This window comes from Phaethon aethereus (genome assembly GCF_964289735.1).
Source record: "Phaethon aethereus genome assembly, chromosome: 1".
In the NCBI taxonomy this organism is placed as follows: Eukaryota; Metazoa; Chordata; class Aves; order Phaethontiformes; family Phaethontidae; genus Phaethon; species Phaethon aethereus.
Genome location: NC_138575.1, coordinates 117,820,719 through 117,847,859, shown reverse-complemented (window position 1 = coordinate 117,847,859; position 27,141 = coordinate 117,820,719). Strand labels below are relative to the sequence as shown.

The 27,141-nt window shown below is 41.4% G+C and overlaps 2 protein-coding genes across 2 annotated transcripts; one reads left to right on the top strand and one right to left on the bottom strand.

Moving 5' to 3' along the window:
- Positions 1-2,343: 2,343 nt before the first annotated feature.
- Positions 2,344-8,844, top strand: TMEM50B (transmembrane protein 50B; the record flags this gene model as incomplete). Its single annotated transcript, XM_082012564.1, has 6 exons — positions 2,344-2,442; positions 3,049-3,161; positions 4,185-4,252; positions 5,315-5,407; positions 5,614-5,671; positions 8,056-8,844. 6 exons carry the CDS (start codon positions 2,344-2,346, stop codon positions 8,099-8,101), a joined length of 477 nt encoding a protein of 158 aa, XP_081868690.1. The 3' UTR covers positions 8,102-8,844.
- A 2,964-nt stretch (positions 8,845-11,808) lies between these two features.
- On the bottom strand, positions 11,809-24,418 carry IFNGR2 (interferon gamma receptor 2; the record flags this gene model as incomplete). Its single annotated transcript, XM_082014056.1, has 7 exons — positions 24,240-24,418; positions 20,209-20,335; positions 19,590-19,765; positions 17,555-17,703; positions 15,973-16,126; positions 14,721-14,875; positions 11,809-11,982 (listed from the first exon to the last, which is right to left on the bottom strand). The coding sequence occupies exons 1-7, from the start codon at positions 24,313-24,315 to the stop codon at positions 11,809-11,811; spliced, it is 1,011 nt and encodes a 336-aa protein (XP_081870182.1). The 5' UTR covers positions 24,316-24,418.
- Positions 24,419-27,141: the final 2,723 nt, after the last annotated feature.

The window sequence follows — 27,141 nt, the reverse complement described above, 5'->3', positions numbered from 1 at the left end:
CCAGCAGGAGTAGGGAAGTGATCGTGACCCTGTACTCTGCACTGGTGAGGCCGTACCTCGAATCCTGTGTTCAGTTTTGGGCCCCTCACTACAAGAAGGACATTGAGCTGCTGGAGCGTGTCCAGAGAAGGGCAACGAAGCTGGTGAGGGGTCTGGAGCACAAGTCTTATGAGGAGCGGCTGAGGGAACTGGGTGGTTCAGTCTGGAGAAGAGGAGGCTGAGGGGAGACCTTATCGCTCTCTACAACTATCTGAAAGGGGGTTATGGCGAGGTGGGTGTTGGTGTCTTCTCCCAACTAACTAGTGATAGGATGAGAGGAAATGACCTCAAGTTGCGCCAGGGGAGGTTTAGATTGGATATGAGGAAAAATTTCTTTACGGAGAGAGTGGTCAAACATTGGAACAGGCTGCCCAGGGAGGTGGTGGAGTCACCATCCCTGGAAGTGTTCAAAAAACATGTGGACATGGCACTTCAGGATATGGTTTAGTGGGCATGGTGGTGTTGGGTTGATGGTTGGAGTTGACGATCTTAAAGGTCTTTTCCAACCTTAATGATTCTGTGATTCTGTGAAATATCAAAGGAAAATACAGCTTTAAAGAAATACAGCTTCGGTCATTCTGAAAATGACTTGAAAGGATACAGGCAAGATAATGACTTAGGTAGATTTGACATAACCACCACTGTGTTCAGTGGAGAGAAGGAATAGTGCAGCATGTTTGTTTAGTCCTAGCTGTGGCCAGCCACACCACAGGGTCAGAACCCTGTAGTCTGCAGGTTCCAGTGTGGGCGGGCAAGGAGCTGGGAGGGGAAGGGAGGGATTATTGCAGGATGAGGAAGAGACACACTCGGGGTTTGAAGAGGAACAAATAAAGTACAGATGGAGCCATTTTAAGAGTGGGAAGGAAGGAAGGGCTGTAGGAGCCCTTGTAAATTTGTAATAGCACACTGCAGTAATTTTGTGTTAAAGTTGTAGAAAGAATAGGAATCTGAAAATTGCTAGGTAAAAGCGTAATCTGGGAAAATAACTATATGGTTGAACCCAGATACTGTACAGAAGTAAAATAATTTTGGAATTGAGTGACTGATTTTAATGCTTTAAGGTAGCAGCATAACTATGGATGGATTTCTGGAACTAGATGCAGGAGGACAAACTTTTTAATCTTATTCCTAGGAGGTGGCATGTGTTTGTAGTGTAGGCAAACTCTATTTATCTATCTGTTTGTTTATTTATTTCTATCTCACTTCTTATTAACGTTATTAACAGAAAAATGTTCTACACCAGTCTTTCCTGTAACGTAATTGAAAAGGACATTTGTCTGTTAGCCTTTAACAAGTATCTGGAAATTATTTTATGGCAGGTTGGGAAAATAAGAGAAGTTGACAGTATTGAAACAAATTAGAATGGCATTAAGAGTAGCTGTTGAGTCACTGCCAAATAGAAAAACTGTAAATATTCTAACTTCTGGTGTTCAAACTATATATGCTAATCATCTTGCAGTGTGAGAATAGGTATAGTGGAGAATTTTTTATAGCTACTGTCTCACCAAATTGTTTGAGAACTGTGTTGTTTTAGTAGCCGCTTTGTAATACTAATTAACTTTGTTTTCCTCTTCCTGTATTTGAAGTTTTGTGTGATCCTCTCTCTGTGAAGCAGGACATTCTTTTACCCTTGATGTTAGTTGATTCACTGAGTTGATTCCGTTTTCCCTATGTTAGAAAGGCACTATGTTACCTGTCTTATTTGGAGACATCTTATGCAAGATTCCTTGGCCTGACTCCATGACCAAGTTTTGGTCTGCGTATGAAACCCTGTTGTATGTATCTTACTTTTTTTAACTGCTAATGCCAGAGAGAGGATTATGGTTTGAAGATGAAACTTAGATTAAAATATTTGCTTTTTTGCTCCTGCTTACTTGCTTGCTCTTATTTTTGTGCTTCATATATTTGAACAAGCACTACGTTGTATTTTATTTCTTTTATGTTTCAGATACGATAATTTATATGTAATGCATAAGTTTTTGGGTCGTGTGATGATTTTATTTTGTAATTCTGTCTGTAAGATAGGCTGGTTTTTTTGAATACAGCTCAATATAGAATCCACAGAGTATATGGAATACTTCATTCCATTAAAAAAACAAAACAAAGAGAACTCCAAAAAAACAACCAAAATCAAACCACACTACACATTGTAAAGATTGCTCATGACAGTTGTCAAACATCTCAAGATTTTACTATTTTGTATTAAATGCATCTTTGGCTGTGTTTCAGGTATTTAGGACAGTTGTTAATGGAAGAATTCATGTATAAGTACAAAATAAGAAGGGCAATCTAGTCTTTGAGGAAATGGCAGGATTCCTAGACAACTTCCGGTGGCCAGAATGTGAGTGTATTGACTGGAGTGAAAGAAGAAATGCCATCGCTTCAATCGTTGCGGGTATATTGGTAAGTTTTGAGAAGACGCGAATCATAACTGTGTTGACAAATTTGGAGGTACAACAAAGTTACATTTTTGTTTCGTATATTGTGAAGGTTTAGTCTTTAACTGCACCCTAATCCAGTATATTTCTTTAACTTTTTTTTAAGTGTAATTGTTAGGCAGCTTTTTTACAGGTCACGTAACTTTGCATTTTGTCTGATAATGAGGTACCAGTTCTGCTGTCTCTTCTTTAAAAAAGATTGAAATTCCCAGTGGATTTCTGGCATAATTAGATATGTTGAAACACATATGTTAGACACAGTTTGTCTCTCATATGTGTTAAGAATAAAAATCCAGATTCTAAAAGGGAATTTAGCTGTACACTGATAGTTAATTTGAGTAGAAAATGTGACTGATTCCCAAATGCTCCTCTGAAAGCATCAATGTTAAGATTTATGCAGAACTTGCATATCAAACAGATTGAGAGTCCAGCTTAAAGCTAATAACTTTCTAGAATAGTTTATACTTGTTAAAAGATGATAAACCAATGGTATGCATGAATATTTGCCATGTTTTGTCTGCCTGTCTCTGTACCTTTCCAGCCTCATAATACTGGCCTGGTTTATTTCTAGTTTTTCACAGGTTGGTGGATAATGATAGATGCTGCAGTAGTTTACCCTAAGCCAGAACAAATGAACCATGCGTTCCATACCTGTGGGGTGTTTTCAACACTAGCTTTTTTCATGTAAGTGTATATAAAGGGAGTTCTTAAACACGAGCTGTTAAACACAGTTTTTACTAGACAATATGGTATGTGATAAAACTTTGAATCACTTGGTTATAAATTACTTACGAGTACTTTTGTCATACCTTTTTGCATGGTGATGTAAAGGCCTTTTTTCTTTTACCTGTGGCCCTTGTTTCTGATTGTAGTCTATTTATTCATTGTTCTGTCTGTCCTCCCAGTCTGTTCAGGGTAAATTGCTTTTCCTATGCACTTCAGCTGAATGTAAGAAAGCAGACCTTCCTTTACGCAAGTGTCTTTCTATAAGTTTTTAGATTCCAAGATCAAAATTCATGTAATGCTGTCCAGTTGCTTACCTCAATATAAAACATTTGACTGCAATTTTCCCTGGTTTAAAATAAATATTACAGCCTTCTCTGGCCCAAAACTTCCTCAAATGTGAGAGGTAGTAGTATTATAGCTATCGTTATAAAGATGTAAATGTGGCAAGCTTGAAGAAGTAATAGCTTTTATTGAACCATACAATACTGGCAAGAAAAAAGGATGCATTTGGGTATGCAAGACCTTCTTAACATCTGGTATCTGAAAGCTTCTCTCTTTTTTTTTTTTTTTTTTTGTGTGTGTGTGTGTGTGTGTGCCCGCAGTGTAACTCATTTTAAGACACAATGTATTGTCCCTCCTTACAGCATGTCTCTCACTTTAATACTTAGGGTATTCATTGTGAAGGAAAGTAACTTGTATCCTAATCATGAGAGCATTGTGTTACTGGCTGTTACTATTCCTAATTCTTTCATCTTACTAGTCTGATAATGTAAAAATTCAGGTAAGACTTACAAAGAAATACGGGGTTTGCTTGAAATGCAGTTGGAATCCTTCTATTAAGGGACATGTAATAATATGGGACTACACAGAATGCCAAGTAATTTTCTCAGAATTTGTTGCATCTTAAAAAAAGCTAGCTTTTTACTTAAACTTTAAATTGATTTTCTGATAATCTGAAGTGTATACACTTTTTGTTCCTAGGATAAATGCTGTATCAAATGCACAGGTGAGAGGAGACAGCTACAGTGACGGATGTTTAGGAAGAACAGGTGAATTAACTCTAAAAATCATGCTGAGTTGAAAGACTGATTATTGAGGTTTTGGGTTTTTTCTAAGTGGTGGTTAAATAATCATGAGAAGCTAAGGAGTAGGAGATAACTACCTTCACTGAAGTTTCTTTACAAAATTAACACTTGGCGATAAGTACTGACTGTTAAAAAGGTGAACTTAGAAAAATTTGACTTCTGTTTATCTTGAATACCTAAACTTTCCTCTGCACATTCTGTATAGCTGCTGGGAGAAATAAATTTCTGCATTGTGGTAGGCTATGGAGGAGATATTCCTTAAGAATATCTTATTTTAGAATCACAAACATTCTGTTTCCTCTGCATGTCACCTACTGTGTGCTGTCTGTGGACCTGTTGTCCTCTCTGCTTTCATTCATAATTCCCTTACTATTTCCCATGTGGATCCCAGCATCTGTTTTCATGTGATTTGTATAGTGCCTCACCAGAAATCTGGTAGGATTTACTGATTTTTTTTTTTTTTTTTAAACTAACATATGATGCTCTTTTTGTGTCATTCATAAATCATCTCAAGAGAATCTTTGCATAGAAATCTTTTTCCTTTGCCATGACTGAGCAGGTTGATTATTTTCAATGGCATCATCTTCCTTTTTCAGCAGGTAATGTCTAGCTATGGTAGATGTTGCCCATCTGAAAATACCTTTCTGAAGTAAACACAGGAAGCATTTGTTTAATGTACCCCATTGGAATGCCATCTTTTCCTCAGAAACACTATAGCTTTGGCAAAGTACCTCATCATTAGTCCACTCCAAATTGTCTTAAATGATGTTATAAGTATTCCCTACAGGTGAGGGGAGATTTCTGGTAGTTGTGTCTGCACACTGAAATATGGGAAATCCAGCTACTATGTGTTTTATTAGAGAAGGCAAATTTTGGTTTACCTTGTCCTTGATACAGGGTTTAACCCTTTCTCTTTGTGCCTTCAGCATGATAACATATTGTATCATAATAGAGTAGTAACTTGGATCATCTGTCACAATGGATAATAGTCTACATGGTTTTCAGAGGTTTTAATATCTCCTGCAGGTGCTCGTGTCTGGCTCTTCATTGGCTTTATGTTGATGTTTGGTTCACTTATTGCTTCAATGTGGATACTTTTTGGAGCATATGTTACACAGAGTAAGTTTGTTTATTTTCACATATAGAAAAGTACTTTTGCTGTCAGCCAAAAGGCAGAAAATCCAGAAGAATGGAAGTGTGTGGTCTGTTCTTGTCAGAGCCATATCATCTAGTTTTGTAGTCAGAGAATGATACTATGAATAGTGTTTTAAATATACCTTCTAATACAGAAGAACTTAATATTTCCTGTGTTACTTACTTTGCAGACACTAATGTTTACCCTGGATTAGCAGTGTTTTTCCAAAATGCGTTGATATTTTTCAGGTAAGTTATCAGGGTAAATTTCCCTCCTTCCAAAGCAGTATATGACTTACCTGCTTCCATGCACCTTGGTACTCGTGGAAAATAAGCTCTGAAAGCTGGAGGCTGACTCCAGGCTTGACCTTCCAAAATGTGGAGTTTTCTGCTCTCAGTGAAGGACCCCTCCATATGTCACTTCATTAGCCACCCTGACCTTTACTTGAGGAGTGTGGCATGTAAGCCAAAGGGACATCTTGGGTCACTGGGTAAAGTGGCATTGTACAGAGAGATGATGTGATATTGTGCATTGCATAAACTGATCAAACGATTTCTTAAAAACTATTTTTTTTTAATCTGCTATTTTTTTCTACTTCCTTTGCTCCAGCGCTTAGAAACAATGTTTTATTTGCCCCTTCTCAGCCCATGAGAGGTTCTTCATTCCCCTCATGTTCCTGTTAGTCTAGCTCTTTCTGGTCTCACTGAATCTACAGCTCTAGAGCGTGGATGACCAAGGATATAGACAGTATTCTGGGTGAGATATTGTCAGTGTCTTTTGATAATGGCAATAATGCTTTCCTCTCTGTACTACAAATACCTTGGCATATATCCGAACAGCACTAGGAGGGGGAGGTCTGATTGCCTTTTTCCTGACTATTTCATACCAGTGGCTCAATTAGGTCATAACTGATACACCTAGATTTGTTTCTACTGGATGAGCTTTCTGTTAAGAGTAGTGGTAACTTTTTTTTCTAAGAGCATGATGGTACATTTTGTAACATTATACTTAAATCAATTTCTTTTACTTTGCTTAATATCATGGAGTATATCATATAATACTTCGAAACTATGTGTATCTGTAATAGCTCCTTTTATATGAATTTTATTAATTAATAAAAGACAATGAAATCATTAAATAATGTAAGTTCTGAGACCAGTCACTGAAAATGTTCACATAACCTCCTCGTTTCCAAGTTCTTACCCACTTTAATTACCGCGCTAACAATTTTCGGTCTAGTACCCTATCAAATGCTTTGCAGCGAGCTAGACGGACTGGCACCACTGCGCTTCCCTGTTTGGAAAATCAGTATGTTCTTGCAGAAAATAGCAGTTCCTAAATCTCTTCTGTAGTCTTGCACATGACTGAAACGCGATACTGATGAAAGCAGTCTTTTGAGAATAGTTTCACCACGCCTGAAATCTTTGGTCATATTTCAGTAGTTTGATGAACTTATTTCTGAAGCTGCTCTTTTTTTCTGAAAGTGTCTTTTCTTAGTTTCTGTTGTACTCTGTATGTAGATATATTTTAGGTTTATTTGTTTTCTTCTGTCATCTAAAATTTGTTTTCTAGGTATGAACTATGAGACAAATTACGACCTTTTTATTTTTTTTAAAAAAAGTCTTTGTTTTTTATCCTGCCATGCATTTCAGGCAGTAACATCGATAAATCCATCCATTGCTGTAGACTCCTTTCTCAGACCAGACCTGGGTCAATCAGTGATGACCTTCTCAGTGTCCTTAGCCAAAACTTTTGTTCCAATTCAATCAGATTCTCTTCCATCAGTGTTGTTCCATAGTGTCTGTATTCCCCAAACCATGTGTCTTGGACCAGGACTTGCATTTCAGCCCTGGTTGTTACCCCACCAGTGTTTTTGCTTAGTTTAATGTGCTGTATTAGTAGCTCTCTTCTCTAGTTAATTGCCCAGGTGTCTAGCTTGTTTTATTTATCGCTTGTTGTTCTTAGTGTCAGCATTTCTCATTTCCTTCTCTCTTCATTCTCTTATGATTTAGTATGACTGTGCCCTTCTTTACCACCCATTTGTTGGCTATAAGAAAAAAATAATTTAAAGTGAAGGAAATCATGCTTGGTTTTTTTCCCTCAAGGTTTTTTTTTTTCTGATTCATGACAATATGTAATTGTATCCAACCTTATAAAAGGAATTTTGGAATTCAAGTTGCAATTTGGATCTCACTTATCCACCACAGGATCAACATTCTTTCTGATTTGCTTGTAAAAAAATTTAATTGCTTAGATTCTATCCTAGCCTGGTGCATTATATTCAGCTGATTGCCAGATGCCAGGATGAGACTTGCTGCTCTGTAACTCTGTGGGTCTGTCCTACAATCTCTTAAATACCAAACTTTTTTTTTCCTTCAGAAGGGCAGCTGCTTTAACTGTGAGACTGGCTATTTTTTTATTTGCACGGTTGCTTTAGCTGGTTCACATAGTTTTGGCAATGCATAGTAAATGAAACAGAAGTACAAAAACCGAATAGTGACTTGAATAAAAGTTAAGGTTACTGGAGGGATGTTATTTGCAGTGTAGACAATGTAAGATTATAAATTATAAATTACCTTTTCCACCTTATGTATGGTCTGATTTTTTTTTTTTTCTTATTTTTTTCCTTTAGTACTCTGATCTACAAGTTTGGAAGAACAGAAGAGTTATGGGGATGAGAGATCACATGTAGCATTGTCTATTCCATAGTTGCTATGTCGTACTATGTATGTAGATATATTTACATTTATTTGTTCTTGTTTTGCTTTCTAAATTGTGTGAACTGAGACAGATTACAGTTTCTGTAATAAGCTCCCTCTTTTCACAGGACAGATTTGTGAATATGTACATATGACTGTATATATCTTTAAAAAGGGAATGTCAAGCTTTCTTTCTGAAATCTTCAGGCTTATTTCTTCAAATACATGGGTTTCCATCAACTCCTAAGACTTGATCTTCCAAACTTTCACATGTGTCGGAGACTTCAGTGGAACTATTAGGGAACAAGCAGGATAACCCCTTTTACAGGGTATGGGCTTTATTACTTTGATGCGTAGGTGAGCTAGAGCCAATTTTGCCGGGGCTGCCAGCAAGGGAGTGGTCAGCGTACGGAGGTGACCCGGCTAAGCCTGTGTTTAATGAGGGTAAATTCTATTCTATGCTGAGATAAGAGCTGATTTTAAGAATTTTTTACAACTGTTCAGAAAAATATAAAGTAGCTATTATTTTTTTGTAAAAGGTTACGGGTTTTTAAACAAGGCGCTCTGTTAAGTAGTTTCTGCATGGTAAAGCAACCTGTTCTTGAATTCTGATTGCTATAGCACAAATGACATTTGGTAGCACCACAGTCCTTTGAGTTAGTTTCATGCTGTTCAGTTTAATAGATACCAATTAGTATTTAATGCATTTACTGATATTAGAATAAAAAAAACAACCCTGATGCCAGTCATACTTAAAGAATATAAAGAAAAAATGGGAGTCAGACTAACATCTTTAAAATTATGCTAGTGTAACTTTCTTCAGGGGAAGCTTTTTGCGCTGCTAAATGAACAGTTATCCTGCTACCTACTACCTTTTCTATTTAAAAGACAAAGCATTTCAAGTGGGGATATAATAGAAGTATTTATTGCTACCAACCTAACCTTGAAATAATTGTCAGGTTTAGGACTGCTGTTTGCCCCAGTTAAAATGTATTTATCTATCTCCTAAAATTCATGGGCACTTTATGGGTATGCTTCCATTATTAAAATCCAGTTTCTTCTGGTGGAGAATACAGAAAAGGAGAACAATGATGTTTTATAGCTTTGGACTGATCTTGTGTATTCATCTTGCTGTTGGTGACCTCCTTACCTTATAAATTCTATGTGTTTTTAAAGCATTTGAAACTACCTTGTATCTAAGAGCTTTTATAACTTTCCATGTATCATCAAGATCACTGACCAAATGGTATTAAACTGCGGAATGTAACTTCTGTGCATGGTTCCTACGTACTGTTAGTCATCTAATGGCTCCCTTGTGGGAATCTCTCCAGTGGACAGAATATGAAGCAAATACTGCAGCTGAAATTGTGCTACTGGCTAGACTAACTTCATCCTGATGTCACCATCCCGTAGAGACTTGTGATACATTCACTGGTGTTAATCATGGCTTTGTACTTAAGTTGTCTGGTTGCGATTTCAGAAAATGGCAATAAACTTTATCTTACCTTCTCAAAATAGCAAACTTCACAAGGTAATTGTACAATAGTACTCTACTTTGTAGCTCAAGTAGTACTGACCTTTAAGCAAGTCTTATACCAGGTAGTAAGTAAAACCAAGGTTTTTGTTTTCAGGTCTGTCAGGCTGTTGCTTAGAAGCTTGGGGCTGTTTGTTGGCTTTTTCACTAAGAAACAAGAGTGGCCTACAACTAATCACACATACAGCATCTTGCACCTGACACTTGAAGAACAAAGCTAAGTGTTTGGAAGAACTCTTCCAGTGTGCTTTAATGCAAGTTCCCTGTTTAAAAAAAAAAAAAAAAGCTCTTGCCCTGCTGTTAAGATAACTTCTTTCTGAGGTTACCTGCACATTCTACCAGAAGTTTGCTTTCTTGCAAGTATTTCCTGGCCATCCCTTCTGATTTTAGAGAACTGGGCTGGTCGTGCTATCTATACAGCTGCAAAGAGGAGAAGAGAGACAGCTATGAGGATGTGTCTTTTCTGGTATCCTAAGCTGAAAATGGGCATATCCCAAGGCCTGCTTTTATGCTGCAGGCAGTTCCAGCACAGGTGGCTAGGGATGGCTCATTTTAGGTAGTGCTAACCAGTGGCAGCTGTGAAGATAACCCTTGAGTTAGTTACTCTTAACAAAAGGTTTCTTTGGCCTATTTGCATAACTGTAAGAAATACCTAGTAACAACTATCTCTAACAGAAGCCTAGCACAGGGCTTGCTTATTTAGAAAATTGTAAGCTGTAATGTGGAATACTCACAGGAGCTACTTTAAACACCTTCTCATCCATGTCCTCTGTTATGCATCTAGGTGGTTCTTTTTGGTTCTTCATTTGTTGACAGCACAGTATATATAAAGAACACAGATGAACCCAAAAGCAGATATTACGCAGCTTGTGACGGACTTGAAAATTCTTACCAGATTTGAAGTATGACTAAGTCTTCAGGGAATTACATTGTCTTGGCATGTTGCTTAATCAGAAGCAATTAGATTAGTGCTTTGAGGAAACAACCTCATGAAGCTTTTGGGAAAAATGTTACTAATTTTTCATCTTAGTCTTGTGGATTCCTGAAAGGGGTGGAACAGCATTACCTCAAATAACCCCCAGCTGTCACAGTGACCAGCTTCATTAACAGACCTAAGTAACTCAAGTCATTTGCAAATAAACAAGCATATTTTTCTTAAACAACTTGTATCAAACCCAGGAAACATGTCAAACAAATAAAACCAATCTTTTTAGTACAGAAGTGGTTTATTCGTTCTTTGTGCTTTATTAAGACACCTTCTAGACCCCTTCTAGACCCCACAGGCTTGTGATGTGAGACATAAAGCAGAAGACAACAATTTAAGGGACTCAAAACCCTCAGTCAACTTTTAGCCATTTGCAGGACTAATCTGATAGCCAGCAAGAGATTTTAGTGTCTGATAACTACTGATACAGGATATATAAATTCTGAGCAAAATTACTTTAAAGAAGTTTGTTTTGCTATGAAGAATGATTGTTTCACTGCAGGAGCAGAAGATTAATGCTTCTCATGAATGTGGTAGGAGGCACAGGTTCATGCTCAGGAGAGTAAAGTACTATAAAATTTCTTTTTAGACTGCCATTTTTATCTGGAGGGTAGAAGCTGCCACAGAAGACTGCATGTGCTTAAGATGATTCAGAAAAGCATGCTGGGCTGGGTCTAATACACCTTGAGTGCTAACACAGACTTCACAGATAAGGCAACAAAACAAAAACCACTATAAAAGCAATTCATGGTGCAATTACTCACTCACTGGAAAAATTCTAGGTTGTACTACATCCTACCATAAAGTGCCTTTATAGCTCAAAACTTAATTTCAAACTGGAATCTTCACTATGATGTTTGTTAATATAAGCATTGTTAATATAAGACTGTCTGTCTTCAGGCAATTATTTAGTGTTCATTCCCCTTTCACATTCCACCTGTGAGGTCTCTTTGGCAGAACAGAGTCCCTGCTGCAGCACAGCAGAAGCCACTTAAACAAAGGCTCGGGGTCCACACTATTCCTCAGGGAGCAACATCTCACTCGGGCTTTGTAGGCAGCCGCATTTTGTCCAGAGCTCTTTGTCCGTCCTGCCAGTAGCCACACGCGCTGCCCCTGGGCAGGAGGCTCTGCAAAGACTTGGTACAGGCATCCTCACTAGGGCGCCGCTTAAGTTACTTCACTGTTGCTGGAAATGCTGTGTGAATGAGCTTGGCCATCCAAACTGCTGCCACAGGCTTGGCTTCCTTCTCCACAAAATACCACGGATGAGGAATCATGGGGATCCTCCTCGGCGTAATTGTCGAACAGCTCTAAAACAGGCATGCTAGGGTCCTTCAAATACTGGAGAAAGCCAGAAACAACAGTTTAGACATCTATCCACAGTTGCATTGGAAGTTACAGAGACAGGGCAGGTACCACCACCTACGGGCACAGCAAGTTGCTTCAGAGCAGAATTCACAGCGAAAGCTGCTAAATGTATATTCTATTCTGGATTTCCTTGAAAATACATTGAACAAGGAGAAAATTAAAAGTACCTTATTTCTGTGGGGGGAAAAAAAAATTTACAAAAATCAATCGTGCAAACCTCCATTTAAGTAGGTTAAAGCAGCCTGAATTTCCTATTTTTTTTAAAATAAATTTTCACAGAATCACAGAATCATGAAGGTTGGAAAAGACCTTTAGGATCATCAAGTCCAACCACCAACCCAACACCACCATACCCACTAAACCATGTCCTGAAGTGCCACGTCTACACGTTTTTTGAACACTTCCAGCGATGGTGACTCCACCACCTCCCTGGGCAGCCTGTTCCCATGCTTGACCACTCTTCCAGTAAAGAAAATTTTCCTAATACCCAGTCTAAACCTCCCCTGGTGCAACTTGAGGCCATTTCCTCTTTTCATGTCAGTTCATGCAAATTCCTACCAGTTAAGAACAAATCACAGAAGAAAACACTTCTTTATTACAGTATTGGGGACATAACCTCCAACTGCAGGACTCTAGCAACTGACAGATTGTCTAAAGCACTGATGGAGAAAATGAGATCTAAGATTCTGGTTTGTTCAGTGTCGGGCAAGTCCAATTGCCTCTTTATTGTTACCAGAAAACTCTAGTGGCATTCTTCTCTGACTTCCCCTCTGCTCTCCCTTCCTCCAAAATCATGCATTCATTGTAAAGCTGATAACTTAATCAAAGAAAGGAGCATTAGAAGAAAAACACAGGCCAGAGAAAATGCTTTCTGTTCCTCCTGCCACCCCCGGATACTCTCCTTATCATTAATCTGATGTTGTGTTTCGCAGGGAATTGGAGCCATTTACCACTTCACGTACTGAACAAAAAAATCCAAAACCTGCTACTGAACACACGTTCCCTGATTTAAAAAATGGTTAAAATAAATGCCTGGAACACAGACACCTTCACATTGTTAAAAGACTGATGTAGCTTGTAGTTTTACCCGAAAGCTTGTTCTGGAGGTACCAGGAGCTGGCTGAGACAGGACCACAGCTCAAGTCACATCTATCATGGGACAAAATTAACCTTAGTTTCAATTAAGGCACCACTTCCTCTGTAATCACAGCAAGACCAACGAGCAACAGAATTATTTTTTCAGGTGTATTAAAACGAATGTTTCATATGGGAACCTCAAATACATCCACTTTAGCAAATTCAAGACATAAATGAGCCTTGGTTTGGATTTGCTATGTGAAGGTGTTTCTGCAGTAAAACTGCTCCCTGTAACTCAAATGGTGGAAGCAGAGATTCTTCTGCAAAGCAGGGAAGCATGTGATTTTTCTCAAAATCTAGAAGAGTACATATGAAACTGCCTTAAAGAATCAGTATAGAATACTGATGGAAAGTGTTTTAAGAGGAGAAGCCTCAGGCTGGTCGATCCCTTTTAGAAATACATATTTTAAAAATTCTGGACATTTACTGATTTTCCTTAATTTCTTATCAGTGTTTTGCCCAAAACCAGGCTCACCGTTGTTCAAGAGTATCTACTTTTGCTGCATATTTTCCAGATTAATACAATTACTCCAGAACACATGATGATAGACTCTATTCTTGCAAGCCCTTGGCATGAAATGCTGCACTATTTCAGTACACTGTACAAAGATTTCCCCCCCCCACGAGATACACTTTCCTGGGTATGCGATACAGCTGTCTCCACTGAGCTCCCATGAAACAGTAGCTAAGGCAGCAAGAAGAGAGAAAATGATGTATTCGGGACTCTGCTGAAAGCCTGGGTTCAGTCACCCACACTTCTATAAATTTAGAAAAACAGCTCCACAATCACAGAGCTACCACAGTACTATGGACTACTCTGACACACAGACACATACAAAGAAATACACCTCACAGAACTGCAAAGAAATACAAGCTTTTATAAATACAGAATGTATGCTGAACAAGAACTTTTCAATCAAGAACTGCTTAAAAGACTACTTACTGTTTAAATACTAAAAAGAGGAAGATGAACAGGACTGAAACAAGATCATTTAATACAGAAATGTGTGAGCTACAAGGAGGAGAAAAGCCCCAGGATGACTTCTGAGTATTGCAAAAACTACAGGAAAAAGAAAAAAAAAGAAAAAGCCCAAGAACATTCCCCTAGGTAGTCCTTCGTCTTCAAGACAGTCCTTGCTCTTAAAACGATCAGTGCTCACTTTTCCATATTTGATTTCTAATCAGAGACTTAGGTCCCAAGTAAATGTTCTGCAGCACACAAAAGCTTTTTGCTTACAGCGTGCAACTGTTTCAGGCCTGATGACTTCGGTAAGCCAAGAAAGGGGTAGACAAGGGATAGTCAAGGAACAGAGAATCTTACTCCAGTTTCGTAACAGGATTATAGCAGCATTTGTATCTTAGTGCAGAAAAAAAAATAATTCCGTTGAGTAAAAGAGCAATAAAGTAGGAGTTGATTGATAGATGAGAAAAGTAACAATTTACACTAAGTCAACAATTATTTGTATCTATTTCTGTTACAGAACAGCTAGCTCCGTTCATATTCACTCCAAGATTATCACTGTCTTTACAGGGGGAGGGGAGCAGGGGCGAGAAAATAAGATGTCTACACTTACCTCTTCAAAGTGTGATGGGATTTCTAAAGGTGGCCGAGACCAGTATTTTATTGTTTTGTGGTGTCTCCACAGAAGAAACAAACCAACTGTTACCAGATTTACAAAAAGTAACACCAACAAAAATATTAGTATAATATATCCAGCCCTGGTTGCCTCTGAAAAAGAAAAATAAAAAAACATGGGAAAACCACCATATACATATGGTAGGTTCATATTTATACATCATCAAGTGTAAAACAATATACAGCAAGCTAAAAGTTACTATACTTGGTAATCAAAGCTTAATTTCCAAGGCTAAGGTCACAACCCTACTATAGATGCACTCTAAACAAGTAGCTTGTTTTGCGATTCCACATGGAAGTCACCAGCTCCCAAGAGCTTCTGCCCCTCAGTCACACAGCCCAGGGCAAGCTTCTCCTTGACACGCTCACAGGGCAAACGCAGAGCTGGAGGAATCACTGCTGGCGGGCAGAGGGCAGGCAGGGGAATGCCATCTGTCCTTCCACCCTCAACATGTCAGCAAGGGCCATTAACGCCAGGGGCTTCTCTTTCAGAGCATACGCCTCCCTTCAGCAAAGGGAGCATCACAGCCTCCAACGCCGCAGCTCTGAGGCTTGCAATCAAGCACTCAGTCAATACCAGCCGGGAGCTCAGCTCCTACGGGCTTCAGAAACTGCATAAGCAGGTTTCATCTACATGTCTTCCAGTGTTCGAAGCACGCTGAAGATCAGTTGTGCCTGTGTGTTGGTGGTTGCACGGCGAGATTGAAGAGAGGGACAACCCTGTTATACCCCCTCCTCCCCTCACCCTCTCTCTTCTCTTGTACAAAAACTACACAGCTCGAAATGGCAGAGAAGGAAGCAGGTCAAAGAGGAGAGGGACATCCCTGTCCTGCAGAAGGCAGTAGCTGAGGGAAAGGATTTACAAGAGTAACGCCATCTCCTTCATCACAGACTTCCTCTAAAGACCACGTATTTGTATTTTCTTTCTTTGCATGTTTCTAGAAAGTAATACCCATAGCAGTACTTATGAAGGAAAAGGACACGGGAAAGAGTACAACACAGACCCTCAATTATCGACTGAAAAAATTCCTCATTATTTTGCTGTTAATGACAATTGTGAACCACTGTCAGTGGTGCTCTCTTAGCACTCCTGACAAATACGGGTATGTAAGTGATCAGTTACATGATCTAAGACTCAAGTTCTACACTCACCCCATTATATACAAAAAGTAACAAAATCAGATTTATACCACTGACTGTAGTTCTGTAACACTCTGGGACACTTTGCAGTCCAAGTAAATGGAGACCAGAATGCGTCATCAGTTTGACTTGAATTCTAAAACAATAAAGTGTCAATTCCTTTAGATTTTCAATTTTGAATAGTGTATTGCTCGTCTTTGTCTCCTGTTTAAAAGACAAAAATATATAGCTGTTACTGTAAAAAAACAGACCTGTCTTCAACACAAATGCCCTCCCCATATTTAAGTTTCTCATTCTAAAAGCAGAGATTTTATTTTTTGTAATTCAGCTTTCCTAAACAAGAGAAGCAGTGAAATATATTTCAACTTTCGTACATGAATGCATTTGAAATTTCATTATTTTTAAATCAAATTAAGCCTGACCATTTAAAAACCATCTATAAGGGCACGAACAGCAGAGGCATGGAAACTGATGCAAGGTCTCATTTCATCCACAATATGCTGCTGGAGGCTTTGACACAGCTTCTCTAAGAGCTCAGGCAGCAAGCGCAATGTGGGAAGGGGAGGGAGAAACAGGCCACGAGAAGTGCCTCCACCACCAGAGGTGGCTGACAGAAGTGTAGTTCAATGAAGAGCTTCCACCATCTCAGCTCCTTCTACTGAAGGGGAAAGCAGCTGACGAGCAGCACAAAGACTCCACACGGCCACCACAGTCTTTTGGGAATTTTTAAGCTGTAAGGGGCTAGGATAATAGCCTCAGTGAAGCCTACAGAAGCATACAGGAGTGACTTCTTGCCTGAATCTCAAACATGGAGGTATTTTATGTGTGAAAGAAAAATACATGTTGGTGCAATAGAGGAAGGAAATGGAGGCATTTCAGATATAGCAACATCTTTGAAGAAAAAGGGTTTTAAAATAATTTTTTTCTGCTTCTGTTTTTTAAACACTTGACTTCAGAATGACATTCTGTTGAATCTTCTTCCTCTTCTGTTTTTTTTTTTTTGTTTTGTTTTTTTTTTTTTGAAGTGTAACTTAATCCCTCCCCTGCAATGCTGGCCTGTCAAGAACACAGCTAGCAGGGCCCCAGACAGCAGCATAAGCACACAACTAGACCAACACCTCTAAGTCTCAATACAAACAGGGACAGCTCATCCCAGCTGTGTCCAGCACATTTCTAATAACTCTGCCTTTCTCTGCCCGAGGAACAGGCAGTTATCAGGCCAAAGCAGCCTGTTACTGAAGCTGCCAGTACAAACAAGCCCAGCACAGGAAAGGAGGAAGGATATTTCAGACTCTTCCAAATCGCCTGAGCAACCTTCGGAATCTAAACGCCATTTTAAAGCTACCTTTGACACTTTGTGGATTCTCTCCCTTGATCTGCAATGTGATTTAACCTTTGGAGAGTTATATGGAGGAAGAAAGATGTTTTTGAAAGTTTCGTAATACATGCAATACTTGTGCCAAGAGCAAATTAACTTTTTTTCAAGACACCAACTGATGACCTTCACTGCTAGAGGAAAAAAACTGACCTTCGTTTTCTTCCTTCATTTCTGCTGTTTTGCCGAGAGACAATGACTCATATCTCTTAGTCACAAAGGCATTATGAACAAAATAAATTAGAGAGAATTCTTACTTTTTTAGTAGTACTTGTTGCATTCTCCCAGTAGGACACATGATATTCAAGAACATCACCTGTTTCAGATCCAAAAGGGGGTGTGACACTCATGAGAAGCGAGTCAGAGCTCACAATCACGCTGTTCAGTTTAGGGGGCCCTACAGTAGCTGAAAACAAACGCAGAAAAAGCAGTGAACCTCTGGGATGCGGAACAGCTCATCATACTGTCTCCAGCTTTAATTAGATACTCTCAGCAAACATGCTAAATATTGACAGTTTTTTCCTCAAGAAAAGGAATACAACATTTTCTCGTCTACTTAATGCATTTAAGATATCTACTTTATTACAGTTCTAAGGAAAAAGACTTGAAAGCATAAGTGAAACTAGACAATTCCTGTTAGCTTTCCCTGGAAATTCAGTAAATAATCACTAGAATGTATCTGAATTTCCCTGCAGTTAACGGTGATACAATTTTGTTCCTCTTTTTTTTTTTTTTCTTCAAATAGCCAGCAACATACTCCGTGTTCTCTAAAAAACATACTGTTTGGGTCAATAGATTGGAAGAGGCATAACTAGTTTCTCCCTCCTTGCTTTGATGTCTCCATCTGTCCTATAGGGTAAAGATGATGACTTCATTTTGTGAATCAGAAGACTATCATACTTGTGTGATCACAGGTCATATATGGTCATTAGTTATTTATGTGTTGTATCTTGACTTCTTCCACCAGTTAAGCTTATCAGCATTTGTAAAGCACTCCAAGATCTCAAAAAATCCACTCACACAATCAGAGTAGTTAGCAGCTGCTATTAACAGTAAAAGTCAATCCTTGCATGCAACCATTGCTTATTGTATCTCCAAAAACAAAGCAGAACCTGCTCTGTCCACTGTTACTTTAAACAAAACTGGCACCCATGATCTTTATATTGGTGGAGAAATTTCAGTTTCTTTCTACTTCCTGTTGCTGTACAACTGTAAATGTCTTATTGTGTGCCCTCACAAATTCCAGAAGCTCCCCTCTCGAGTGGGACTGAACCAAACATTAAAGGAAGAGAACAACGCAACAGAGTAGCTCATGGTCTTGGCGTCTAGGAACTGACCTTGAGGTCAGTCACATGAGAATGATCATGTAATGTTCCTCTTGCTCCCCCAAGGAACAGACACACAAACATCTCTCCCACACCAAGCCTCTGCTTTGTCTTGTATTCCTGTTAGCCCAGTGCTTTCCTAACCCCCAAAGGTTCCCACTCTTAAATAATGCTGCGTCACAAGCTATGGACACGTCAGTTGTAAACTTCAATGCAGGACTCAGGCAATTCCTCACCCCCACACTCTTTACTACTAGAGAAAATCCAAGATTTAGAACTGAACATCGGGGAAAGTATCATACTCTTTGCAGCATGGACCACCACTGCTCCTCACAAGGTATGGGAGAACTTGAACTAAAAAGTTAATAAATCCATTCCTCTGCTTCATTATCATTTCAGAGGTATTTTTAAACTCAACGTTTACTTTCTTCTAATCCTGAAACCAATCACAGCAAGGCAAAGAGCAGATCTTGTAAAGAACAACAACACGCTCATTCTAACAGTCAACTGATTTAAAGTGTGCCCTTGACCCCTCTACACTGTAGTGAGGACAGTTCACATTTATTAGAAGAGGGATCTGTTCAATAGAAACAGGCAGTTTGTACTCAGACTACCACAAATCAACGGAGTGTATGTGTGCATGTGGCAGTGGTAAGTGGGAAAATAAGAAAATGGAAAACTAAGAATGTATGTCGTAGCTCTTATAAGGCTCAACTACCCAAGGAAGCTCATCTGTTTCTCTTTCGATACCTGTTGAAAGAGCGTACTGCTAACCCCACTACAAAAGGACTAAGTAGTATGAAATTCCTAGTGATGCACTGAGGCCTCGTAGTCTTTGTTAACCAAACACCTACAATTCTCTCACATGGCTGTTGTACATAATAAAGACAAAAAAGGTCTAGAACAGACACACTTTTTTCCAAAGAAATTTCCTTTGAGAGAGACTGAAATCATAAACAGCACTTACTGTTTCTCTCTGCCACAAATGGATCTGTTTCCACCCAGTCAGAAGTCACTTGCCCTAGCTCAGCCCTCACGCGCAAAACAACAGTCCAGCGCCGCTCCCTAAGTGACGAGGGGAAACTGCATTCAGTCTGAGCAATACGGGTGCAGTTCATCTCATCCCACTCGTTAAAGGCCCCTCTGCAATGCAAAACAAAGGATAAAAAGCATCAGCAGAACAGTGCAACTACCTAAGTTACAATCCCTCCCACCTGGGCAATTTTTTGTAACTAAACTACCGCTTTCATGCGGGTTTAATTCTACAGTCCTTTCAGCACCTCCATCTCCCCAGTATCTGGGAAAAATTTAAATTAGTGAGAGAGAATTTGGTAAGGCTGAAATTATACAGGAAACTATGCTGTTCAATCTTTTATCAGTTTAGTGGACATATCACAGACTAAGAGATTGTCAGTCTTCAGAAACTGCTTTTGGATATACATAAAAGCATCTGTAATAGACAACTCATTCTTTTATTTCTGTGTTTATTCATTTTTAGGGTTTTTTTGGGAGGTGTTTTTTTTTCTTAATTGTGTTGCTGGATTAGAGCAAAATTAGTTTGGTTGTTTTTAGAACTATTTACTTACGTTTTAAAATGGACTGTATATGACACCAAGCCTCCATCCACTTCAACAGGAGACCACCTCAGCAAACTATGGAAGTTATAGGAATAAATCATCACATTCTTTGGTGCCGGTAAATGGGGAGAAAATTCTAAAGTAAAAAGAGGAATAAAAATAATTATTGAAACATTCAAGTACACAGTAACTAACTTTTGGTCTCCAAAGTCCACCACCATATATTATTACATTTTCACTGCTTTGCAAGCAAAACCATTCCTCCTCCTCATTCCATTTCTAGGTGCACTACTACCAATATGTTTAAATCCCTGCTATCCCCAAAGCACCTAACTGCAACTTCCTGCTTTTATTTATTCCATATAGAATACAGCACTGAAAGTACCAAGCCCAGCACAAAACAATAAACCCCACCCAGGTGCCCCACAAAGCTATAAATTAAGGTCCACTGCCACTTGTTATTACAAAAGTTCATCTATTTCAATTGTCTGCATCTCACATTTTACCGTGTTAACAACTCAGAACACATTTTTCCGGACCATCTGCCTCCTGGTAATTTGTTCGAAAATGCTGAGTTCACTTCACTGAAACTTTCCAGGAAAACAAGTGAAAAAAAACCCCAAAAAACCTTCTCATACTTAAAATATTCACAAACACATAGCGCACCAGTCCACTTGCAAGCCTAAAGTTTTGTCAATTTTGAAAAAGATTCCACAACATAGAAAAGGACACAAACCTCTGTTAGAGGTGTGCCTTCTGCTAGTAGGAATGTCCATCCAAATGTGGTGACACTATGAACTTCTGGGGGTGAATGAAGACTGCAAGCGCTCTTGAGAAGCTTGTCAGGCAGCGAGCAACATGGAAGCGGAGAGCAAACAGTTGTGTCCCTAGTACAGGAGAAGAGCCGCTTCCCTGCTGGCCCAAGCAGAGTGGAGGAAGAAGCCTTCTGTTGAGACTGGAGCAGGGCCACAGGCCAGGCACTGAGCTGGGGGCAGAGGGGTAGAAAAGCCAAGTGGAGGGAAGGCAGCCGAGCAAAAGGCAGAGAACAAAGGCCTGGGGGAAATGGGGGCGGGTGAAGTAAAGAAAGGCAAACAAGCAGGGTAGCAGCTGGACGGAGATGTTAGCTGGCAAACAGGGCAAAACAGCAGGCTGGAGAACCAAAACACACTGAAAGGCAAGGAGACCAAGGACAAGGAATTGGGATAGCCAAAAGAAAGAGACTAAGATTACCACAAGCAGGCTGACGCGAGGAAGACAGGAAAACACAGTTATCAAACGCCTTTAAAACCAGAAAAGCCTCACAACTTTAACCACAGCACTTGCAGTCACTCAGGCTGGCAGGGCCCTCGGAGGTCTCCAGTCCAAGCTCTTGCCCGAGCAGGGCCAGCTCTGGCATCAGGCCAGCCTGCTCAGGGCCTTCTCCAGGCAGGTCCTGAAACCTCCAAGGACAGAGCCTGCACATGCTTGCTGGGCAACAGCTTCACTGCCTACCTGTCCAAAGAGGAAGAAAGGTTTTCCTACCACACTTGACTAGTATTTGTCCATGTAGTGATCCCTTACGCCATTAAACATACTGGGTCAACAGGTCCTAAGCTCAAAGATGACCGTGATATGACATTGCACGCGATAAAATTTCCATTTTTCATTCTAAGACAATAGTCTCCTAAGATACTGTTTGTTTATTTTTACATAAATAAGATCAGAAGATCAAGCACTTAAGCTAAATTCCAGCCCTGGCCTTCTTTGGGAATATGGGGATAGAGTTTTTTCTTTTCGATTTCTACATCTTTTTGTTACACAGCACCAGACAGCACACTGATGCTGACAGTGCTGTCTTTCAGAACAGATGTCATGACAGGCTCTTAACATCATCCATGTACAGGAAAGAGACAACACCAATCTTCATAAAGTTGCCTTAAACCCTAAGTCCAAAATACAAAATAACTATTTAAGCTTTCAAAGTTTTAATTAGGTATGATACTAGTTTCTCAGCCGTAACTTTTGAGTAGTGCTTTTCAGTAAACACACATTGCCATAGGTTACGGATGGATCCTTCAGCATTGCAAACCTGTTTGAGATTCCTTACAGTTACAAACGCTACCTAAACTATTAATCACTCACGTATTTTAAAGGTCGCTAAGTAACCTTTTCTTCATTCTTTCTTGCACTCTCACTGCTGGTCTGGCATGTGGCAAGGTATCTCACACCATCAGTAATCTGTGCACTCAGACATCTGATACAAACTAATTTTACAAAATTCAAGCAAGCTGTCAGAATGAAACACAAGCACTAGCTTTTTTTTTCCTCTCCCTCTTAAAAAAAATAAAGCAAAAAGAAAAAACAAGGAAGGACGTGGCCCGCTGGTTTATCTTCTCCTCAATCTGGACTCCCTTAACAGCTTCAAAAACACTGAAGAAGTTATCAAATCTACGGCTCTGTAGTTGAACATCAGGGTGTTGCATGCCGCAAGGCACTTACTACTGCACCGAGGAGCTGGTTTTGTAGCACACCAAGGGAACACATTTGTATTTAGGTTAGATGACTTAACTTAAATTTCTGAAATCACACACTGAGCTCCTTAATGATCTTTAGTTTGCATGACCCAAAGTAACAAAATGCACACTTGAGGAAAAAGCACCTACATATGCAAGTACTCTAGAAAAACCCGAACTACCTTAGCCAGAGACAGGCAGAAATGTCTTGTCCTTTCTCTCCATCTGGAAAACGGTCTCTCTGAACCAGTTCTTTTAAAGCATCTGCAAAACAATGCTCAGATTGCTTTTTCCTGATGCAGAGACTTCCTGACTCTTCAAGCCTCAGGTCAAAGCTTTCACATAGCAGAGTGTAAAGCCACAAATTACAATGAGTGAAAGCAGCTCAGCTTGGCCTAGCCATCAGTTTCACAGCCTCTGTGTCTGCTGCTGCAAGATTCCTGATCCCTTCCCCTGCATCAGCCTTAGAACACATCATTTTGCGAAATGGCAAAAAAGAAGTCTGGGGTGTTTTGGATGGACTTTTGCTGTCCTAGTGTACCAAACTGGCTTTTCATATTGTCAGACCACCATCAAAGCCTGCAAAAGTTGAACAGCAGAAGTGTGTGGCCAGGTGGGGACAGGTGACAACAGCTGGCTATTCTTTCGGCTCAGGTTTTAACATGTAGCATTTCCTTTTGCATCAGAAGTGCAACGCACCATGCCTACAAGAAGGAGCACAGAGGGGAAGGAGGCCCTAAACACAAGCAGAACACCAGAACAGCTCCCTGGGAAATCCCACTGCTGCCGGGTCTCCCCAGCTCGCCTCAAGCCACCCACGGGCATTTGGACTCCCAAGCCCAGCCACAGACTGCAGGCCTGGAAATGGAAGCTGCCCCCAAACAGCTGGAGAGCCCCATGGGGCTCACCAGTCACAGGCTGGCCAGCCATGCCTGGATGAACACGAGAAAACATGACGGCAGATGTGCTGAATTCACAGAGGTACCCTCATGCCTGAGTAAGGGCTGCGCTGTATGTATGAAGTCTGCATATGTCTTGTGCATTCAAGACATGTCACAGCAGCTCTTCCACACCTGAAGCCAGGATTATACTGCTGAGCTGTAACTCGACCTGAGGAGCAAAGCCTCCCCCCCTTATGGCAAAACATTTACATGGAAGTCTAAAGCCAATCCTACCTAAACCGTCAATTCACAAAATTAAACGGAGGAGGCTGAAGTACAGCTGTTGAACGGGTGCCACATCACAAACTAGAGACTTACACCGTATCAATCCCCTCAAGGCTGAACCCGTGCAGGTTTTAGCCACTCTCTCTGGGGCCACACCACCACAGAGCCAGCCTCGGGCCGGGAACGGGCCGAGAGGCACTGCCGCGCTCTCCCCCGCCAAGGCTGCCACAGCCCAGGCCCTCAGCTCCACAGGCTCTCGTCGCCCTCGGGGCCGGAAGCCCGCCGGGGAAGAGGCCCACGGAGAGGCGCAGGCCGGGCGGCAGCCTGCAGCCACGCGCCGCCGGCCAGCACCGCAGCGAACCCCGAGCCCCGCTGCACCCACCTGCGCCCCAGGCCCGGACCGAGCCCAGGAGGAGGAAGAGGAAGAGGAAGGAGAGGAGCGGCACCCGACACGGCATGGCCCGGCTGGCAGCGCCCCGCCGCCCGGCCCCGCTTGTGGCAGCGGCTGCTCGCCAGTCCCTGAGAAGCGGGGCCGGCGGCGGGCAGGCCTCAGCGGGGCCGCCTCACGCCCACGGCCCGGCCCCGGCGGCTGCTGCTGGCTGGGGAGAGCGGGGGTGGGGGGGCCGCTGCCTCTCGGCCCCGCTCCGCCTCCACCCCCGCCTACGGAGAGGCAGAGCCCGCCCTCGGCCGCGCCTGCAGCGCTGAGGCAGGCCGGGGTAGCCGCGGGCGCCATTTGCCGAGGACAGGGGTCGGCCGGGGGCGTTCCCCTCAAGCGTGTGCCCGCCCCTGCCCGGCGCCCACGGAGGAGGCCCTGCAGTCGGCACCGCACGCGGCGTGGACGCGCTCCCAGGCCCCGAGGGTCGCGTGCGAGTTCCTGGCATGCGGTCGATGTGAGAAAACCTCGCCATTAAGCGGTTAAAAAGTTCCCCAGCTTTCTCTGGCCGCATCTAGCGAACACCAACCCGCGGTTAGGCCTAACCACATACCTGGTAACGTAACTGATGCTTTTGATTACACAGTATGGCGACCAAAAAACCTGGAGGTGATGCTGGGGAGGGGGCAACATTCCCCCCAGATGATTACTATTTTAATAGAACAAGTGTTTTTAAACATTCACTAGGCAGGGATCAGTTGTTTTTTAAAGCTTCGGCAGTACTTTAGTTTAAAAGCACCATAAAGCGGAGGAGTATTTCATACATCTCCCAAACAAAGTCAAAATACTCAAATACTTCAGAGAGAAAATACGTTTTATTAGTACTAGACTGGGAAGTCAGCATAACTATGGCTGGTAGGACTGCCAACAGAGGAAACCCTGCAGAGTTAGGGTGCTTAAAACATCTTTAATATTAATAGAGGTGATGTTTGGCCGCTTGAAGGCTCCGTGAGCAAAGTTTACACGGCTGCCATCAGATTTCCAACAAAAGAAAAGCAGGCAAGTACAGCAAGAGTACCTTGCATTCAGAGCGTGAGGTCAAAGGGCTGGGCAGCTTTGGCATCCAAGTGTGCTCAGATGAATCACTTGATTTCACTGTAATTCGGCTCTTCCTCAATCAAAAGAGAGATTCCTCCCTTTCTCTTAGCCCCGCATGGCCTGCTGTTATAAATTGCAAGCTTTCAGACCAAAGATCCTCCTTTTGCAGGAAGTGCAGTAATAAAACAGGCCAGGATCTCACTGAAAGCCTTTTTTAACACTGATGCAAATGATAATAGCTACAAAGGAGTATAAACAAAAGGGGGAAAAAAAAGCCAATGCTGAAAAGCTGACTGGTTGGTTGATTGTGAAAATAAGATGGGGTAGAGGGGGATGGCAGAGATTAAAGTCATTCAGTTGTAGACTGAGCCCATTTTCTCTGCAGTTAGTGTGTCTGACCTCTTTTTGAACCCTTCTGGGAAGAGTGACTCAGCTCTCTCGGTCAAGCAGCACTCTTCTACTGAAACCCTCCGCTCCACAAGCTTCACTTTGGGATTTCCCCAGTGCCAGGCCTGTGCTGAGACACAGATCCTTTAATAATGAAGGCTGAAGCCAGTGGAGGAATTTCAGTGACACACTGTTAGCGCGACTTGTGGAGCATTTCTGGTGGCAGGTAGCCAAGCAGGTAGCAGGGAAAGCCATTGGCAATTTCTAACTTAAATAACAAAATGGCATGTCCAAAAGGCATGTTAATTTTAGTGGCATCTCTAATTCCTGCATTAATAAGATTCTGATTCACAGAGGAAACTTAGATATATTAAACCACAACTCAAAACATGAATTCTGAAATGGGGTTTCCCTCTACCCTTGCACTGAAAGGCACATATTTACTGTAATTGTTAGAGAAATCCCGTAACAGATCATGTGTGTTTTCCCTTTGCCAGACCAGACAGGAAACTTTTGCCAGTTTTTGGTTTTGCTCCAGCTGATCTCTCTCTTACCTGGAGCTTCCTATTAAGTCAAAGACCAAGAAATGACTCTCTTACAGTCTAGCAGGCTGTTAGGAGGGAACTCAAAATGACTGTTGTGACTTCATGAAAAGACATTAATGAAATCTGTCGTTTTCACCATCAGTGCATGATGGATGACTTCTTAAAACTGGTAGTTTAAGGGGAGATGGAGAGAGAGGAGAGAACTGAGAATAAATAATGAGCTAATGAAGATGGAGAGAAGAGAGAACTGGAGCCAATGCTCCAGTTCTCAATCCTATCAATCAGCTCCAAAAGGAAAAAAATATTAATTAACCCAGGAAATCAGTAGAACCTACAGGAGTTCAGAAATAATTATGTATATCTTTGCTGGGTAAAAAACTGGCTGGACAGCCAAGCCCAGACAGTTATGGTGAATGGAGTTAAATCCAGTTGGCAGCCAGTCACAAGCCGTGTTCCCCAGGGCTCAGTTTTGGGGCTGGTCGTGTTCAATATCTTTATGGATGATCTGGATGAGGGGATCGAGTGCTCCCTCAGTAAGTTTGCAGATGACACCAAGTTGGGTGGGAGTGTTGATCTGCTGGAGGGTAGGAGGGCTCTGCAGAGGGATCTGGACAGGCTGGATGGGCCGAGGTCAACTGTATGAGGTTTAACAAAGCCAAGTGCTGGGTCCTGCACTTGGGTCACAACAACCCCATGCAAGGCTACAGGCTTGAGGAGGAGTGGCTGGAGAGCTGCCCGGCAGAAAAGGACCTGGGGGTGCTGGTGGACAGCTGGCTGGACATGAGCCAGCAGCATGCCCAGGTGCCCAAGAAGGCCACCAGCAACCTGGGCTGTATCAGAACTAGTGTGGCCAGCAGGAGTAGGGAAGTGATCGTGCCCCT